The sequence below is a fragment of the Chaetura pelagica genome, unplaced genomic scaffold (assembly GCF_000747805.2).
Source record: "Chaetura pelagica isolate M959 unplaced genomic scaffold, ChaPel_1.0 scaffold344, whole genome shotgun sequence".
NCBI lineage: Eukaryota > Metazoa > Chordata > Aves > Apodiformes > Apodidae > Chaetura > Chaetura pelagica.
The window spans coordinates 6,583,172-6,602,428 of NW_009953098.1; the positions used below are offsets into that span (position 1 = coordinate 6,583,172).

General features: G+C 36.8%; 1 protein-coding gene across 1 annotated transcript in view; it reads right to left on the reverse strand.

The window, feature by feature from the left end:
* TENM1 (teneurin transmembrane protein 1) overlaps window positions 1–19,257 on the reverse strand; it is a 227,434-nt gene that overhangs the window by 199,038 nt on the left and 9,139 nt on the right. The window contains 1 exon segment of the mRNA XM_009997127.1: window positions 3,045–3,343. Within this exon segment, the coding sequence (XP_009995429.1) occupies window positions 3,045–3,343 (299 nt within the window).

The window sequence follows — 19,257 nt, forward strand, 5'->3', positions numbered from 1 at the left end:
TTATTAGTTGCCATTATCAGTTACAATACTAATTTAAGTGGGAATGTTGGTGTTTCACACATCTTCAATGCTGCCAAAACAACCCCAATGTGTTTAAACAGTGATTATGACAGAGTTGGTGCATCTATGAAGGAAAATAATTCTCAAATTCTCAAACAGGGCTCCTTAGAGTCCATAATACATAATATATCCTGTGTCAGGAAACCTGCTGGAGCTCTGAATGAATGAGAAATTCACGGAATATCTCACCAGAATAAAATCTGCAAAAGTATATTTGCTTCAAATCAATGTAAAGAAAAAAAGTCCTGAAAAAGCTATTCTGCATTTGCAAATTGTGCTCATAGAGAAAATAATAAACCGAACAATAAAAATCAAGTTACTTTCTTAAAATACAGACAATGATAGCAACTAGTTTTCTCAAGCAATTCAACAACTGTATCTTCCTCGGTAATTTTCATCTCATTGGTGAAACACTGGAACAGGTTGCCCAGAAGAGTGTTAAATGCCCCATCCCTGGAAACATTCAAGGTCAGGCTGGACAGGTCTCTGAGCAACTTGATCTGGTTGAAAGATGTCCCAGCTCATTGCAGAGGGCTTGGGCTAGATGATCTTTAAAGGCCCTTTCAAACCCAAACCCTTCTACAACTTTTACTCCAGTTACAAATAGCTGTGTTCACATGCCACTTGGTCAATCATTTGAAAGACGGAATTTCTAAATATCTATTTTTACAGCAATTAGACAGTACCATGGGAACTAGCATTTAATGAACTTCCAACAGCTGATCTTTTGTGCTCACTGATTTTCACACCACAGATGTTACCAGCTGGCATAAATAAAGTCTACTTCCATGGCAGGAACTGACAAGGATAAACGCAACACTTGTAGCTCTCTGATAAATCCCCTGGCACAAATAACTGCACAGACACAGAAAGATGTGCCATCTATTACTTCATTTAAGTAGAGATTTATGAACTTCTGTATTCAAAGACTGATTTGTTACTGAGTGCCAACCCAGATGGAAAACATGCTGTTCTTTGGATCAGGCATCTTGACTACGAACTTACCTGTGAAGTACTAGATAATATAAATGAATATAGCTTGAAACATCTTTGTCTTCAAATTTATTCATATTATCTTTCAAGACCCTAATTATTATAATGACTCAAAGCCACAGGAGGCTCTGATACCTGCTCTGTCGACTCTACCTAGAGACAACTAGAGAGTTCAAGTGACCTTGTGCTGTCAGTTTCTCTCTCTTTAAGCTTACCCTTGCCCTCACTTTTCTCTCCCAAATACTTAATTAAAATTTGTATTCAAGTACCTAAATCATGAATCTCTAATTAAAAATTTGTTGTAAAGCTTACAAAGTACCAAATATTAAAGCCACAGGCAAAAAGACTACTCTCTTCTATTCTAGACCATGCAGGGGAATGAGTTTAAATTAACACCATTCTCTGAGACTAAAACTTCAAAGAAGCCACTCCATTCTTTGTTTGTGAAGCACAATGATTGTGCTCCTATCATGATGACACAATCCATGGTTTCCGCAACGTAGGATGATGAAGATAACAAAGGCATTTCCTTTATTACCTATAATAGTTTTCATCTATAGCAAGATGACTTACTTAGTGCAACTTGTATAGATGGCAAAACATCCCAAATAGTCAGCTGCGCCACTGCATTCCAGACTGAAATATACAACTTGGTTACATGCTTAATCTGCTTTCAATACATCATCTTCCCAACACCTTAAAGTATAAATGACCATATGTATTTTTTTAGTCTGAATGGTACAAGTATGCACATTCCTTTCTCAGGTAGCATTCCCCTTAAATCATTTTCATAGATAATGGCCAACCCATTCCAGGCAGTGTAGATTAAATTCCATCAGCCATCATTTAAAAACAAATATCTTAGGAAAACACAAAATAAACCCCAAGTCAACCCCCCCCACACCAACACTTTACAGAGTCCCTCAAACCAGGACACAGAAAATGGATCCCACACAGAACATGGCAGAAGCAGCAGCAAGAGGCAGGCATCCTTGCTTGGTGTGCAAATGGAGTGGCATTTGAAAATTAACTGATTCTAGCAACACAATTCAATGTGATAGTGCAGAATGCTTGATCTTCAGAGGAGTCTTTGAAAATGAGCTGTTCAATAAACCTTTACTTTTTTATCATGTAGATTATCTAGTGTCTTCGAGCTTATATTAGACAGTATCCTTGGCAATGACAAACACGTAGATTAAATTATGAATTACCAGCTTTGTATTTGACAAAACACTTTGGTGCAAAAATAAAAAAATATTAATTCCCCCCCATTACTTAATTAAATACACATTTACCACTTATGTGACACAATAATGCATAAGAAAAGGAAAAAAGTAAAAAGACTTAATGAAATAATAATATAGCGAAAGAGAATGAATATTTTTTAAATCCCAAAGAAAACGAAACACAAAAAACCTACAAGAGCTTCTTAAGAAATCCAACCCAGAAACCCATGCTCCATATGCAGAGAAACACAGAACTGTGATATGACAAAGACTTGTTCAATGTGTCCTACCAATAAATGCATGTCTTCAGGGGTAGTCTGAAGTTACAGCTGACTAGAACACTTAGGATTCCAGCCTGTCTTTCTAAAGTTACCAGTCTGTAGAGTCTTAAAGCTAAGTCCAGAAGCTAGCACATGCATGATCAGTTTCACATAAAATGTGATATAAATGCACATATATAGATCTATCTTAGAGCCTAATTCATAGGTCACTAAACTCAAATGATAAACGTCCTAAGGCATAAAAATGGAGAATGTGGGGAAGTAACTGGTCTCTATAAGAATGACATTTTAACAAAAACATTGTTTCATTTTTTGTCTTATTTTCAATCTACACTATAAATACAATATAAATACACTATCTACACTATAAATACAATACAACCCTTCCACCTTTCATATAATACAGATACCTAAGGAGGAAGATGGAAAAATAAAGAAGAAAAAAAAAAAGAGAATTATAAGAAAAAGGTTTCAAAGAAATTACTACTTCTATTCAGTATATTAGATGCATTTTTTTATTACCATTCTCCCCATCAGATTTCCTTTCATGGTCAGTGTCAGTGAGGGACAATGCTGAGTTTGCCCGGCTTGACAAACAGGAGCTGTGTTCCGATTTCATCCCCCTCATCCACATCCTCAGGCCATGATCCGGGGACGCACCACCTTCTGTTTCAGTATCCACATCGGAGCCCACTTCTAGTGGGTAACTGTGCTCAGCTACACCATGTAAATCTGTTTGATAGCCAGAGCACAGAATATGAGGAGTCTCACAGAATTCCATGTCTGGAAAAAACAAAAGTTCAGAAAAAAAATTTAGAAGCAGAAAACAATACACCTCTGATGTTCTTCTGGATAATCTATTCTGAGGATTAACGTTGTTAATATTACAAGAAGACTTTTTTTCTGGACATCAATCTGATGTCTAATCTAGTATAAATATACTGCAACTAAGAGAGTGCAATTCTGTAAAATATTTAATACTGCCCCAAAATTGTGCCTTCTTCTCTGATAGAAATATATTATAGCTCAAATATGTGTACACACCCAGGCACTGATAGTAGCACATCAATTTACAACTGAAGTGAGTACTTAGAAATACAGAAACTTGTTTTTTTGCCAGAAAGGCAACAGCACTAAAATTAATCTCTATATGTTTTTATCGTAGGGAGCATAACAAATTTACAAATAGTGAATTTACAAAATAACATTTGAAATGTGTGCTTAATCACAGAAGACAAAGAAAGGGTACTTACCATTGGCTTGCTCTTTGAGAGTGCTGTCCTTGCATATTCACACCAGTGGGTTTTGGTTCTCCAGTGCTGGTGACCTACAGGAACTTCCTAGAAGAGCAGTGACTACTAGGACTGTACAAGTGCCATCTCATGACATCAAGCAATCAGAGATTTTAAAGAGTTGTACAGTGCTCATACTTCAGTTATTCTTACTAAACAGTGCAACCGCAGGGCAGTAGAAATTTGTGGACAAACAGAAGGTGGACAGGACCCAGAATGTGAATATGCAGAGGAAACATTCTCGAAGAACTACAGGTAAGTAACACACACCAGAAACTTACAACTTCCCTCTGAGGTAGCCTCTGCATATTCTCACTTGTGAGAATCCAATTACAAATGCAACTCTCAGGGAGTAAGACAAGGAGTTCTAATTAAATAAGGATTACAGAACAGAACTCCCTAATTGAACACCAGACCTAGGATGCCACCTTGAGAGACTAAACACAATATCAAACATGCATACAGCATTCTTTCCATTTCTAGAAAAGAAACATTAGAGACAAGAGTCATTGATAAAGAGACTGAGGACAAATACTCCCTTCTACTGTCATCCTGACTAAAGCATTAATTTGCCAAACTAATCCACTTACCAGCCAGTGAGAGGAATGATTCTTATTTTAAGTACACTCTGAAATAGCAAAAAGCCCTAGTATGTTCTTGGAGATATTAACCGAACTCTACAAACCAAATGCTAAACTAGAATATGCTGAGGTGGCTCAATTTAAAGTCATTTATCTCTGTATATCTTTCTTTTGCCATCAAAATATTCCTGAAAGTCTCAGTTGTAGTGACAGCCCACACAGGCTGGCTTTCAAGCTCAGGGAATGGGTGCGTCCTTTCTAGAGGGCAGGGGAAGAAAGTGGGCAGTGAAGATAAGTGTCCATAGCCTCACTTTCCTGTGCAAGAGTCCTGGAAGGTCATCCTCACTCCCAGGTGTCGTCACTGCATTAGTTGGCCTGTCCAGCAGCATGAGCCATCACTTCACAAAGAAGTACTATCCTTATTTATTAACTTGGATTTCTGTACAGTACTACAACACAGGGTTCACATCCAGGTACGTTTCTGTCAACTGAATTACACCTTGTGATATCCAGAAGAACCTTCTGAATGTACTTCCCCTTCAAAGAAGATTTAAACTTATTTTCAACAGCTGAGGAACTTTCCTGTGATAAAAAAAATCTTCTCATAACTTCAGGTTATGAAGAAGGAGGTCCTCAGGGAGCAAGGATGCAGGCACATCTCTACATGAATGTCCTCCCCAGGCAGATGTCTTCCCCAGCTGCCTGCAGCTCATGTTCTCTGTTTGCAATTGCATATGCCAAGGGGAAAATTCATCCCAGTAAATCTCACAAATGGTAACTAGATTACACATGTTTAAGAAGCACAGAATTTACCCTTTCAACTATATGGTCATTCAAAACATAGCAGCTAACACATTCAATTTAAAAATAAAAATAATAATTTTTTGGGGGGGAGCAAAAGAAAGTGGCTTTTTTATATTGTAACTCATATTCAATATATTGCCCTAATAGTCTATTCCTTAAGTAAACAAGCCATTGTATTATTTTAATTCCCATTGGATGCATTTTCTGAAAAGCACTTAGAATGCCAAAAGCAGGTGCTTTTAGTCTGCATATCTAACCTTGTTACCTAAAATACTACATATTTCCATAAGGAGATAAGGTTCAAGTGTGGATTTATGATTGATTTAGCTTTACCAAAAAGACACAGTCACAAGAAAAATGAGAGAACATTAATATGAAATTCAAGTTTTTGCATGAACTGTAGACAGAGAAAAAACGGTTGAAGTTATTAATGTATATAGAAGATGACAGGATTTCCTCCTCTGGAGCCTATTGTGACACAACTGTTAAAAATACAAGTATTTTGTCCCTCATTGATACAAATTTCTTTTTACAAAAAATAATGTATAAAGAAACGTAAAGTGATCAAGAAAAGGAAAGAAGGCTGGGTGCACTAAAAAAAATAATCAGTATTTCAATTATAATTTATCTTTCTTTCTACCATTAAGCAACTTATTTTCCTGAAAAAAATATCTTCAGAAATGAGCAATTAAAGAGAAGTTTGATTCCACTGGCCAATGGTGCCTTTGCTATTTAAGGTGCTCCAGTTGAAACCAAAATTAGGCAGCTGGACAAGCAGCTACCTCTCACACTGCTGCAATTCTGTTCACCAACAGTTAAGGAAAATTTCAGATTCACCTGCTCACTATTTATTTACTACAGCACCAAATTAGCCAGCAGTGCAGTTCAAAACTTACAGTTAGAACTGCCATGCAAATATAAAGCATTTATCCCAGTGCATCTTCAGGACTATTGCACTGTCCTTCACATGTGTGCCATCTACTCCTGCTGCAGCTCTTTAGCTTTTCAAGTTACAAAAATGACCAAGAGTAAGACCAGGGAGGTCCTGCTCCTCTTAGTATTTCTACAAACTTACTGAACTACTGAAATATTTAAAATAAAGAGAAGACCGTCCAAACAAAATAGGTAAGAGACACTCACAAAACCTACTGTATAAATAACCATAAAGAACCTTCCTTTCAAATTTTCCTATTCCCTTATGTAAAAAAAAATATATATATTAATAACAGAACAACAAATAATACTTGTTTAAATTATTTAATTGACTTATCTGTTCAACTAGAGCAACAGCTTAGAGAAAAAATTTAATTATTTATAAACTGGAATAGTTGGGCATGTCACTGTTATGTGCCTTTTATGAACCCTATTAAGCAATTTTGACCTACTTCTTTTTAAAGTCTCTTTAAGTGTTATAGATTCACAAATTTATTTTATCTTTGACTCTTGGTATGAGGTGGTCCTTCCCCTGAGAATACTGCCTGCTCAAACACACAAAATCAATTCTCTGGATGGAAATGTGCAAACTGCAGTTTGTGGTTTGGGATTTCCAGTTACACAGCAAACATGCACATGCGGTTTCACACTCTGAAATCACACCAATGGTTTCACCAGCAAGTATATCAGATGTCTTTCAAAACAAGAAGACGGACCAGCTACTCAAGGCATAAAAGACTAGGAGAGAGTTGGGGAGGGAGAGAAGAATGGGGGAAGAAATGTAAATTAAATGGGGAAAGTGAAGTTCACATTAATTTTTGGAAGCACTACATATGCACCCTCCGAAATGAGAAATTTTGAGGGCTATTGAGCACTCTGCTAAATTCAGTGTGTTCAACAGCCCTTAAAATTTCTCATTTCTCACCTGAAGATCATGGTTTACTGGCTGTACACTGGACTGGAGAATTAAATGGGTAGAGATCTTAAGCTACTTCATAAAGTCTTTCATGTAACACAATCTGCTAAATAACTTTGTGAACAACTTTTGTGTATTGACATCTCATTTAGCCAAAGATCTTACTTATTTCCATGTTGAAAACACACTGCATCTTTCCTAGGACAATATGATCCAAATACATTAAACTTCCATTCATATGAAAATCATTAATGAAGAAGCCAAAATTCAATTAATCTGCATAACCACATGACACTGACCATTAATTTGCTTTAGAAATATAATGTTTATCACCAATTACACTATTATTACAGCCCAAAACAGACTCTCAGTTGCACTTAATAAAAAAAAAATAAAAATTGATATACCTGTTACACACACGAAGGATACCATTTGGGATATGATTATATATCAAATGCATCATATTGTACACATTTTCTTTTACTGCATTTCAACATTTCTTTGTATTCCCCTATTTATTTATTTTATTTTATTACAGTAATCTCCAGTTACCACCAGAGATGCTAGAAAGTTAAAAATAACAGTAATAACAAACAAAAAAATGAATAAAAGAGGAATCGGTTTCCTGCAACAGTAAGAAGCTTCCTGAAATTCAGAGACTAGGCAGCTACGGAATTAGGAAAGGAGATTGCACATTCAGGAAACTCTGGTGTGTAAAATTTATGAGAAAGAAAGAAACTCTTTATATACCTCAGGTCCTTCCCCAGAGGAACCAGAGGATGAGGTTCCAACCCATGCCTCATGGCAAATCTCTTCCTAGTCTCTTCTTCAGACTAATTCTTCAAACTTAAAGGCAGAGAACAGGAGCAGACAATCTATTTATATAAGTGTTCCTGCAGTGTTGAGATTTTAATTATTATTTTTATTACTACTAAAATCAACATGAATAAGGAAATGAACTTCTCAAATTCTGCATGAAAATCATTCAGACCCTTTAGGACAAAGACAAACTTTCTCTTACCCCAGAAGTGGAATATTTTTTCTGTAGATCACTGGAAATTTTTAATGTTAGAGATTCTGTTTTTCAAGAGGAACTATCAAGATGTCAGAGAGAAGGCCTTTGGAACTACAATGTGGATACAGTGAGTCTCAGTTTAATTCAGGAAGAAATACTGTCATTATCAGATTGACTAGGAACTTAATCGTTCAAGTTCAAGCACATTTTAAGCATTGCTGGCTGTGGCCTTTCCTATTACTTAAGTGTGACTTTATGAGGTAAAGCACTTCCATTCATAAGATTCTGTTAAAAAAGAAATGTATACTTCAGGTACTCATCTCTCTCCTTTATTGAATTTCAGAGTTATAAAACTCTAGCAAATGCCAGGAGTTAGCATTTAACCAAAACTTCTGCTAAAGGAAACCTACTTAATCACAAATAATGACCACACTAACTCTACCCTGTTAAAGACAAAAGGGAAAAAAAAATATTAATTATCAGAGATGAAAATGAACCTCAGTATCATTTGTGAGGATAAATTAAGTTCTTCTAATGATACAGTTGAAATAGAAACTGGTAATGCTTATCTTACAATACATTCAATTAAAATTTCATTCTCCATATACAAAAGTGTATTAGGAAATCAAGAATTTTCAAGAAAATACATTTTGGTTTAAAAAAATTCTAAGAGAAAAGCATTACAATTTCCTTCTTAGAACTTTACAAGGTTCCCTTGTTCTGAAATAATTTTTCAGTTACGAGTTTTAGCATTTGTTTATGTGTTTCAGGGGACAAAAAGAAAATGGATCCTTTCTTCTTGTCATTAACTTTTTGAAATTAAAGCTCGCCACTGTCTTAGCTTGTAGATTTTCTTAAGTTTTTTACTTAAAATAAAAAGAAAGCAAGATAAGACTTTCATGAAGGATAGCAGAACTATGAATCAAATAATCTAGAGCAGATTAACTAACTTTTCCCTTTGAAATAATTTTGTATGAACAAATACTGTTCCTCAAGATTAACCAAAGTGTGAAACAGCAAGGTACTTCTAGCTTTACTCCAGTATGTTTACAGTTCTTAGCAGGCAAAGTCAAGGTTATGCTTGTAACTTATTTCAAAGTCTGTATGGCACTTAAGAGAAGAAAGATTGACAGAATTATTAATCAGAGTATAAGGTGTATACTAACATTTTTCCAAGTTAAATTACCTTAGATTTTTGTTATATCCCTAAAAACCTGAATTCAACTCAGAGATGCTTTTCTGGTACTAATTTTTGAGGGCAGCTACATTTAAAGCAGGATCACTTTCATTCAAATATCAATCTTGGAGGTTTCATGATAAATGTATCACTTTCTAATATAACTTTGGAAATGTAAATGCTGGATCCTTTCTGCTTACTCAGGTAAAAGCTTGACAAATCCCAGTCTGCAAGCTTCCAGTGTCATCAAGTCTGCTGGTCACAGCAAGCAGATCCACACGTGCTGCCAGGCAACCCCTTCAGACCTTGGGGATCAACACCACAAATGCTGTCTGTCCTGAAAGTACACCTGATACCTCTCCCAAGCATCTACAGCTAAAAAGACTTTCTAATGGAGGAAATGTTTGAAAATTTCATCCATCGTTTTCTTGGTGGGATGATTAACATCTACAAAACATTACATCTGGATTTTATACTTCTTTCTGTTGCTATTTTATGTATACTTATATATACACACATACATGTGAAATACTGGATATACATAAACATAGGAACAGAAGCATATAAATATAGAATTTGTAGGATCTTAAAATAACTGAAATTGGCAGTCAATTGCACATCTCCCTGCTCAAAGGAGGGCCGAGTCAGATCAAGTTGCCCAGAGCTCTTAATGAAGAGTATCAAGAGTCCTTCTACAGAGCAAAGGCTGCTGGCAAGACCACTATGGTGGAACACAGAGTGATATGAAGCATTTTAAAAACACCTCCTCAGTGAGGTGTTTGAGAGATGCTGAGTTATGCCTCAAAAATAAAACTGCAAATCCTCTATTTCCATGGTTTTGAAAATCCAACCCACAAATCGATTTTTCACTGTTAAAATATCCCCTTTTACCCATATATTCACTATGCAAGAGTGCAAGATACCCCTTACTAGAGCTTAGGATGGCTAGTCAGTTTGACTCTTCCCTATTTCAGATTAGGGGTACATATATTTGCACACTTGTTTTTCTTTTTTTCCAGATATTTCAATAATTTACATGTGGTAGACACCATCTTACATGATCTTAATAAACTGACTACAGATGCAGCATATTCTTTAATTTAGATTGAACTACTAAGTAACAGACCAACAAATGCACCCTTCAGATTAATCTTGGAAGAAGGAAGAGAGAGCAAGTGCATGTTCTCAAGCTCTTCAGTACTTCCATTCACATCCAATTACATCTCGGTGCCAATTTGACATAAATGAGAACACATGAAAGACAACTTGGCACATCCCTTCCATTTGATTAGCCAACTTGGGATACAGCTTGTCAGTCAAATAACCCCTTTTCTCCCAAAAAACTCTTGAGGGGCTTGTCATCAAATGTTCCATCTGATCTAGAAATGGGAGATTAAACTGCCTTGAAAAAATTTTGACCACTTCTGCTCCCTTCATTCTCCAAGTGCTCAGTTTACCAAAGGGATAACAGCAGCTCAAACCTCAAGGTAAGCTCTATTGCAGTTTAATAAATATTAAGACAATTTAGAGGAAATAGTTGGTTTTGCATATCTTGATACATGCAATCATAATAACTGTTTATAACTAATTTCCTTCCAAGACCTTTATTAGATTTTCTAAAATTTTCAGATACTATTTCTTCTACATTATATTTCTATAGATAAAAAATATAAATTATTAAAACTACTACAGTCTGTTTCAGCAATCACAAAAGAGGGTAAATTTTTGTTTTACACTATCAAGATGCAGCAAAGTAACTCAACAGAAAACTGTGGAGGCATTTGAGATGTGCATCTCCAGAAAATACACTGTGGTAATCTTAAATCAGCATCACACAACATCATTATTATTACTTAAATTAAAGAAATAGTTTCTAAAACATACTTTTCCCTAAAATGCACATCACAGTTACCAGGGAAAATTTTGTGCAGCTCTAGACCTCTTTGATTTCCTTGGCCTTTCTTAATATGAGTTCTAATTGTTCTAAAATGCTAAGTGGCTTATTTAGGTATATAATACTCATTTTAGCAGCTCTTCTAGTCACTGACTTTGAACACTCCAGCCTGTGAACTAACCATATAGCTTTTTTTTTCTTTCATACAGCCATAAAATTGGTACGTGGGAAATAACAAGTTACTGATTTTGCTCATCTTTGAAAATTAGCAGGCAAGCACCTGCTCTTTCTAATGCAAATCACAGGTAATGTTGACCATCCACAACTAAAACTATAAAGGGATATAATTGTATTGCTAATGTTTATGAAGATGGTTGGGAAGCTGAATACTTAATGTGAGATAGCTACAAGTTGTTAACAGCTTCGTTAGACAAATCCTGAAAAAAGGAAATTAGAAAATGAAATATTTTTTTGGATCTTAACAGACTGAAAAACATAAGAGGAATTACCCACAGTATTCACATTTCCCAGAAAAATCACTTCTGAAGTTTTCCAGCATCTGCCTCTGAGACATTTTATTTGTGCAGTAGAAGCTGCACACTGGTAACCTCCTCCATAGGCAACACACTTTGTGTTTGGCAGCAGGGGGCAACTGAAAGGCTGTGAGCTCACCATAATTCTTGGTTCTGCAAAGCTGCTTGATCAGTGATGCTTGGGAAGAGTCAAAGTAATGAGCCTCCATAGGAGCTGAGAGTACTGTGACCCAAAGAAAATAAATCAAACCAAAAGAGCAGATTAGCCTACAGCAACTCTGTAAACTCTTCCATGCCCTGAAGGACAGCTTGCCACAGGCAGATAAGCAAAGCTCATGTTCTGTATTACTGAAAATACTCTGTGCCTTCTTATTAAAAAATTCACACAGCTGGAGGTGAACTAATTGAGGTGGTGGAGACAGTAACACAGAAAGCACTTAAAATGTAATTAAGTCCTGATCAGAAAAGGCGCACATAAGGGAGAAGGCACTCAAAACATAGACACCAGGGAAATACCAGAATCAAGGAAAAGTGAGGGCACTGTGTATTAAACCATGTTCAAAGACATTTTTATATACCACCAAAAGAAATTCATCATTAAGGCCACAGCTAACCAGAAAGAAAAAGACTACCCTAAGGTGCTTTAATGCACACCAGAGACAGGAGTTGGGACATGCAGAAGAGGGCCCTGTCCTGCACCCGAGTGACTCATGTTGCCCATGTAAGAAGAAGGTTAGAGAAATGTTAAGTGTCCCAATTCTTTTTGTTTTACTCTATAAAAACATACTTTAGCTCTGCTGTTAGCTGTCCTAGAAGGACTGTAGCAGCAACTATTTCATTTAGCAAAAAGCACAGTTCACACATCCAGCCAGTATATTAAGGAGGATGAAAACAAACAAAGTAAAAACATGGAACTATAAACTTCACAATCTTGACTTAACACTGTATTACAGAGGAAAAAAAACAAATGAGAAAAAAATACAAGCTAGTATCTAGCTGTGCAAGGAATTATTTTCAGATTTTAAAAAAGAAATGCTTAAATATCCTTTCGTACAAAGTTTTCTTCCAGCAAACAGCTTTGTTTTAAACAGATCTTAAAGCTCTTTTCTGTTCTTTTTTCCTACCAAATATTTTTCAGGCAAACCTGCTGAGTTCAGTCGTCATGAGAGACAGTTCCCCCATAGGGTACAAATCACATGTGGATTTTGCCTTTTTTCCATTATCCACCATTTAGTTATTGTCTCATTTCCCTACCAGCTGCTTCACCATTTCCTGAGCTGTACCATCTCGTACTGTGTCCGGTATTAGACACAGCACTGAGAGAGCAAATGGGAAATAAACAGCACAGCTCATCAGGAAAACTGGCAAAGGATGCAAGTAGCATATCCAGAAGTGGTTGAGTGGAAAAACCTCACAGCATTTGTTTGTAGGAGCTTAAATCACTTCTCTGTCAAAACATTGCAAGATCCTCTCTGACTAGACTCTCATCAGAGAAATGGTTAGAAACCAGTCCAATTCCTATTTCAGTAAAGACATGAAGAACTGAGCACTGAATTAGGAGCAGATATTTTTTAATTACAGAGCTCCCAGTGGAGGGGGAAGGAGAAAAGGAAAGGCTTGGACTCTCTGCATTTGAACATGAGGTTGACTCAAAACCAAGCAGGATGAAAAGTGACCTACTGAGCAGCAATCAAGAGAGTGAATATAGGACCATTTTCACTGGGCTAACAAAAAATACTTATTTGAACCATCTTGTCAACACTACACATTCAGAAGAGCATGTACAACCTCCATCTCTGTGCCCTTCCCACATCTCCCTGTTGTTTTTTCAATTAAAAATGAGGAATGTATAAAGAGCAAGGAATAAATGGATGGACACGAGAACAGAAAACAAAACATTGAATGAGAAGCAGCCTGTTGATGCATTGTTACTGAAAAACTTGAGATGATATTGGCCAGAAAATTTCAAAAGGCAGTGTTTTCCTCTTTAGTTCAATTGTCTTCTTGCTCAGACTAGTTTGCTGAAATTTTTACAGGCAGATTTGTTAAGCATGTTTTGTGGCTAATTTTTACAGAATAATGATAACAACATTGTAAAATTGTGTTGAATGTTACCAAAGACACCCAAGTCAGTAAACACCACACTTGTAAAGAGTCTGCTACAGAACTCTAAACACTTCACACATCTCTTACTGCTGTTATTGCAGCTACCTTTTATTGAGCACTTTTATTCATTTTAATAATGATATTTACACAAAACAGAGAAAAAAGCCTTTAAGTTCTTTTTTTTCTTTAGTAGGACTTACTAGACATTAAAATATATATGCATAGAATTCTTCTAAAAAGATTATAAAATTAAACTGAAATAATATAAGTGCTTGCTAACAACATTATTCCACTCAATTGACAGTCTAGATAAATCCATTACCATAGACAATTTAAGGACTGAGATTTCTACAACCCCTGAGAAAAACTTGAAAATACTGAAATTAATGTCTGAACACTCAATTGATCATAAAAGACATCTAAATTGGATCAGCAAGTCACAGTAAAGAAGCACCTTGTTTATATCTACTGTGCTGTTACCTCAGGTGTGGGATTGAATGCAGCTCATGGAAAAATGGGTGGCAGGTGCCTCTCTTCTCATTTTCCAAAACATCAAGCATTGTATAAAGGAAGAGTTTTCTAACCCTCATCATGGTTACTTGACCCAAATCTGATACCACAGATGATGGAGCTTGTCAGACCACACTTGGAGTATTGCGTTCAGTTCTGGTCCCCGCTATACAAAAAGGATGGGACATGCTGGAGAAGGTCCAGAGAAGGACCACAGGGATAATCAGAGGACTGGAGGATCTGCCATATGAGGAGAGGCTAAGAAAACTGGGTTTGTTCAGTCTTGAAAAAAGAAGGCTTAGGGGAGACCTTATGTCTTATGAACATGGTAATGTTCCAGTACTTAAAGGGTGGCTACCAAAAAGATGGAGACTCCATGTTTACAAGGAGTCACATGGAGAAGACAAGGGGTAATGGGCACAAGTTGCTCCTGGGGAGAATCCGATTGGACACAAGTAAATTTTTCACCATGAAGACAAACATTGGAATTGTCTCCTAAGGTAAGGGGTAGATTCCCCTACATTGGACAGTTTTAAGTCTCAGCTTGACTGGGTGCTGAGCCATCTCAGATAAACTACAGTATTACATAAAAAGGTTGGACGAGATGATCCTTAGAGGTCCCTTCCAACCTGGCATTATATGATTCTTTGAGTCTATGATTAAAGCAGGAGGGACAGTAAGCTTCCTGCTGCCAACACAGTGACAGAAACAATTGGTGGTGTGAGAAGTTCAGTTTATTTGAGTGGAGCTGTTCAGGGAATGATGATAATTAACTGTGAAATGAATATTCATCACATAGGTGAATTCAATGATGAATAATAATTCACTGGAGAGTGGGAATAACATTGGGGAGAAGTTGGCCAAAGGAGACGGGGCTCGCTTTGTACTGAGGTCTAGGGCAGCTGTATGACACAGAGATGGGTGCCACGAATTAATGACCTGGAGAAGCAGCCTGCAGTGTGCAGACGTATCTCCTAAGTTAGTTTCTAAACACAAAGCTGAAAATCAGCTATAAAAGCTTTTATATCCCTGAAGGTACGCTCAGCCCTACTCCAATAAATAAATTACTGCTATTACTTCTGCAATAAATAAATAGCACTGAGGTACCTGACGCCACCCCTTCCTCTTCTCCACAACTGCAAAATCTTTTCCTGTCAGACAACACCTTGCTTACTCAGAGCAATACAGATTTTCAGAGGCAGCCATTTGAAAAGATACAGTCTGTCTCTGCCAATTTCTTTGCTAGTGGCACAAGGCTCCAGCTAGCTGAAGTGAACACCTGGCAACCGACTCAAAAGCACAATGGCCACCACAGTGGGACAGAAGCTTGGGTTTATTCATGAGCCTGTATTTTTTCTTTAATAGATGCTATCAGGCTGAAAAAAAACCCAACAAACCCCAAACTAAAAGAAAATGTTTGTGTGCTTCAAGTCCTCAAATGTTTTTTAGAAAATAATTTAGAAAGCAGACAGGACTGTTTTGAAGGACCTTGCCTTTTATCATAAAAAATGAGTTGAACAGCTACATAGGTTAATGGACTTGAGAACACAAGAGTCCAACAGGACAATGAAGGAAAAAAGGAAACACTACCTTTATCTTCTGACTCCAAAACAGCATGGAATGAAGCTCTGACAACCTGTAACTGCAAACCAGCAGTATTTAAGTGAGTAACAGTAGCCAAGCCCATTCTGTGGTGAAGGCCATGGTAAAGACACACACAGCGTGTCACCATCTATATGACTGCTCTGGAGTCATATGGAGTCAGGTGTGATCCAGCCTGCTGACGAGAACTATCACTGATCTCCTGCCCCATATTATCCCTGGGAAGCAAGCCAAAATTTAATACTGGATAGTACCATTAAAGTAGTAAAAGTGTGAGGAGGAGCCAAGAGATTCTTTAAAGACATGCAGCAGTGAGATCTTCAGAAGTCTGATCCAGCATTTAGGACATAAAGATGGACAAATAATTCAGTAAGTTGTTTGGGTTTTTTCAGTTGTCTAAAAGAAAATCCATTTTATAAGCATAGAATAAAAGCAAACTATTAGCATCCTTCTCCCCAAACACCTAAACTCTACAAATCAATAGCCAACACTTAATTGCAAACATTAAGTAATCACTACTACAATATCAGCTTAAACTCATGTCACATCTATAAATATAATTCTCACTGATACCAGGAAGAACTGTATATCCCTAGAATCAACAACAGCACAATTAATCCTTTTAGAAACTGTATGCTAACCAAACAAATCCCACAAATCTCTCCTTTCCAAAACCACTAGCCATACACTTCTGAAAAAACACCATTCAAGGTTATGTACTGACATATGCTCAATTATGTAATGTGGAATGTACTTTTTGTTTTAAAAACAGAAAGATATTTTTCTAATTTACAGTAGTATGACTTTTGAAGTCAAAGGAGTGACTTCATACAGAACTAGTGTTAAAACCAGACTCGTGTTTTTCATGTTTTTATCCATAAGCAGAAATACAAATTTACTTTTCTCCTGTATCTTCATAGAAGATTCTACATAAAAGAAGCACTCTTAATCTAAGGACCAAAGTAAAATACAAAACTGCATGTCAGATAGTACTGTGTGTTCATTGTTATTCTTACAGTAGGCAACAGACAAGATGGTCATCCAAGATATGCTCACATGAATAAAGATTCATCCTGTCAGAACAGGCAAATAATTTCACTTCTTCCTTTCTCAACTGAAATACAAGGATTTTTTTTTTTTTTTATGCCATGCCTTTCTCTTAATGAATTCTGCATTGCCCTCCAGAGAGCCAACGATAAACAAAATTTGTAATCTGTCCTGAAGTACACAATGAGAAAAAGAACCACAGTGAGAGGAAATTTTAAACATTTTCCAAACAGCACAGGGGAAAACATCTGGGGGCAGCTATTAGACAACATTTCTAATATTTAGCTATTTTAACTCTTAGTAACTGACTACAATTGCAATGAAAAACCCCAAACTGGTCCAAAGATAGCCTGCACATGCACACTAAGAAACTAACATACCCATAAATTATCACTATGTTATTTGCATTTCCATTTCTAGAATTTTTATACATAACAAAATCTACTTCTAGGATGTATTTTATTACATTATGCTTTTAAGAAAATATTTGAATAATCTTTTCTCTGTAATTTAAAACTAAGAGGAACTCAAGTTTTTACGTACTTCTAAACACTAACCACTTTCATCCTATTAAAATATTTAACACGGGAGCCTTAAGAATTTCTGGCAAACATTTTGCTGCTTATGTTGATGTCCATATGAACTGTACGTCTGTACCTGGAAGGCAAAACCATCAATATTGGAGAATTGTTAGAAAGATTAAATAAAATCTTCTAATAAATTGTGTAGTTTAAGCTCACTAGCCATTTATTCCCTTATTTAGGTCACTTTTAGACCAATGCACTTTCATTTGTTTGAATGGAAGCAATCTTATATATGAATTGGTGAGAAAGAATGTGGCAAATCCAGTGAATAAATAATTCTCCACTCAGTGGGAGAATTTAAATTCAAATACATTTAAAAAACAGATAAAAATAGGTTAGCATCAATTTTTTTACTGAACAGTCTATTCATCTACAATGAATTTTTCTCAATGTTTAAGACTGCACTATTTTTTCCTTCCATGCTAGCCTCCTAACAGCAAGGACTGATTACATTTCACCCATCCTAGCACATCCCTTCTATTGCCTTGCTGCTTCTTCAGTTTCTAATCTTGGAATTGTTTTGGTTGGAAAAGACCCTGAAGATGATCAGCACTGCCAAGTCCACCACTAAACCATGTACCTCAGCACAACATAGAATCATAGAACTATTCAGCTTGGCAAAGACCCTTGGGATCACCGAGTCCAACAATCATCCCTGCTCTACAAAGTTGTCTCCTAACACCCAGGGATGGTGACTGAATCACCTCCCTGGGCAGTCTATTCCTGTGTCTGACCACTCTTTCTGTGAAAAAAAATTTCCTAATGTCCAGTCTAACCCTCCCCTATCGCAGCTTGAAGCCATTCCCTCTTGTTCTATCACTAATTACCTGTGAAAAGAGACCAGCACCAACCTCTCTACAATGTCCTTTCAGGTAGTTGTAGAGACTGATGAGGTCTCTCCTCAGCCTCCTCTTTCTCAAACTAAACATTCCCAGCTCCTTCCAGCGTTCTTCATAAGATTTATTCTCTAAGCCCTTGACCAGCTTTGTTGCCCTTCTCTGCCTTGCTCCAGCACCTCGATATCTCTCTTGAATTGAGGTGGCCAAAACTGGACACAATACTCCAGGTGTGGCCTCACCAGTGCCGAGTACAGGGGTAAATCATCTCTCTACTTCTGCTCGTCACACTATTTCTAACACAAGCCAGGATGCCATTGGCTTTCTTGGCCACCTGGGCACACTGCTGGCTCATATTCAGCCGCTTGTCAATTAGAACATCTACAGGTCTTTCATATCCCTGCAGGCATGGTGACTGCAACCATTCCCTGGGCAGCCTGTGCCAGGGCCTGACAAACCTTTTGGGGAAGTTCTTCTTACAGATGCAACTTCTGCAGCAGTTATGAATCCCTATACATTAATACTGGATAAAGCATAGCTAATCTTTAAAAAATTTTACAAAACTCGACATTTATGTCTCATTAGTCACCATGATAATATTATCATTTTAATTTGCTGGCTTTGTAATCTCTGTTTATATTTTGACATGTGAATTTTCGAGGTTCTCAGACTATTTTTCCAGAGGTTACGGCTGGAAGTAACTATATCAGCCTTACTCAGGATTCACTGTTTTGTTATTTAACTGGTGCCTGGGGAAGTGGGGGTGATGAAACAGTCAGTCTGTTCGTGTTAAACATTACCTTCTTCCTTCCATGCTGTTTTTTCCATCTGAGTTAAAGATACTTCATCTACTTGCAAAGCACTCCT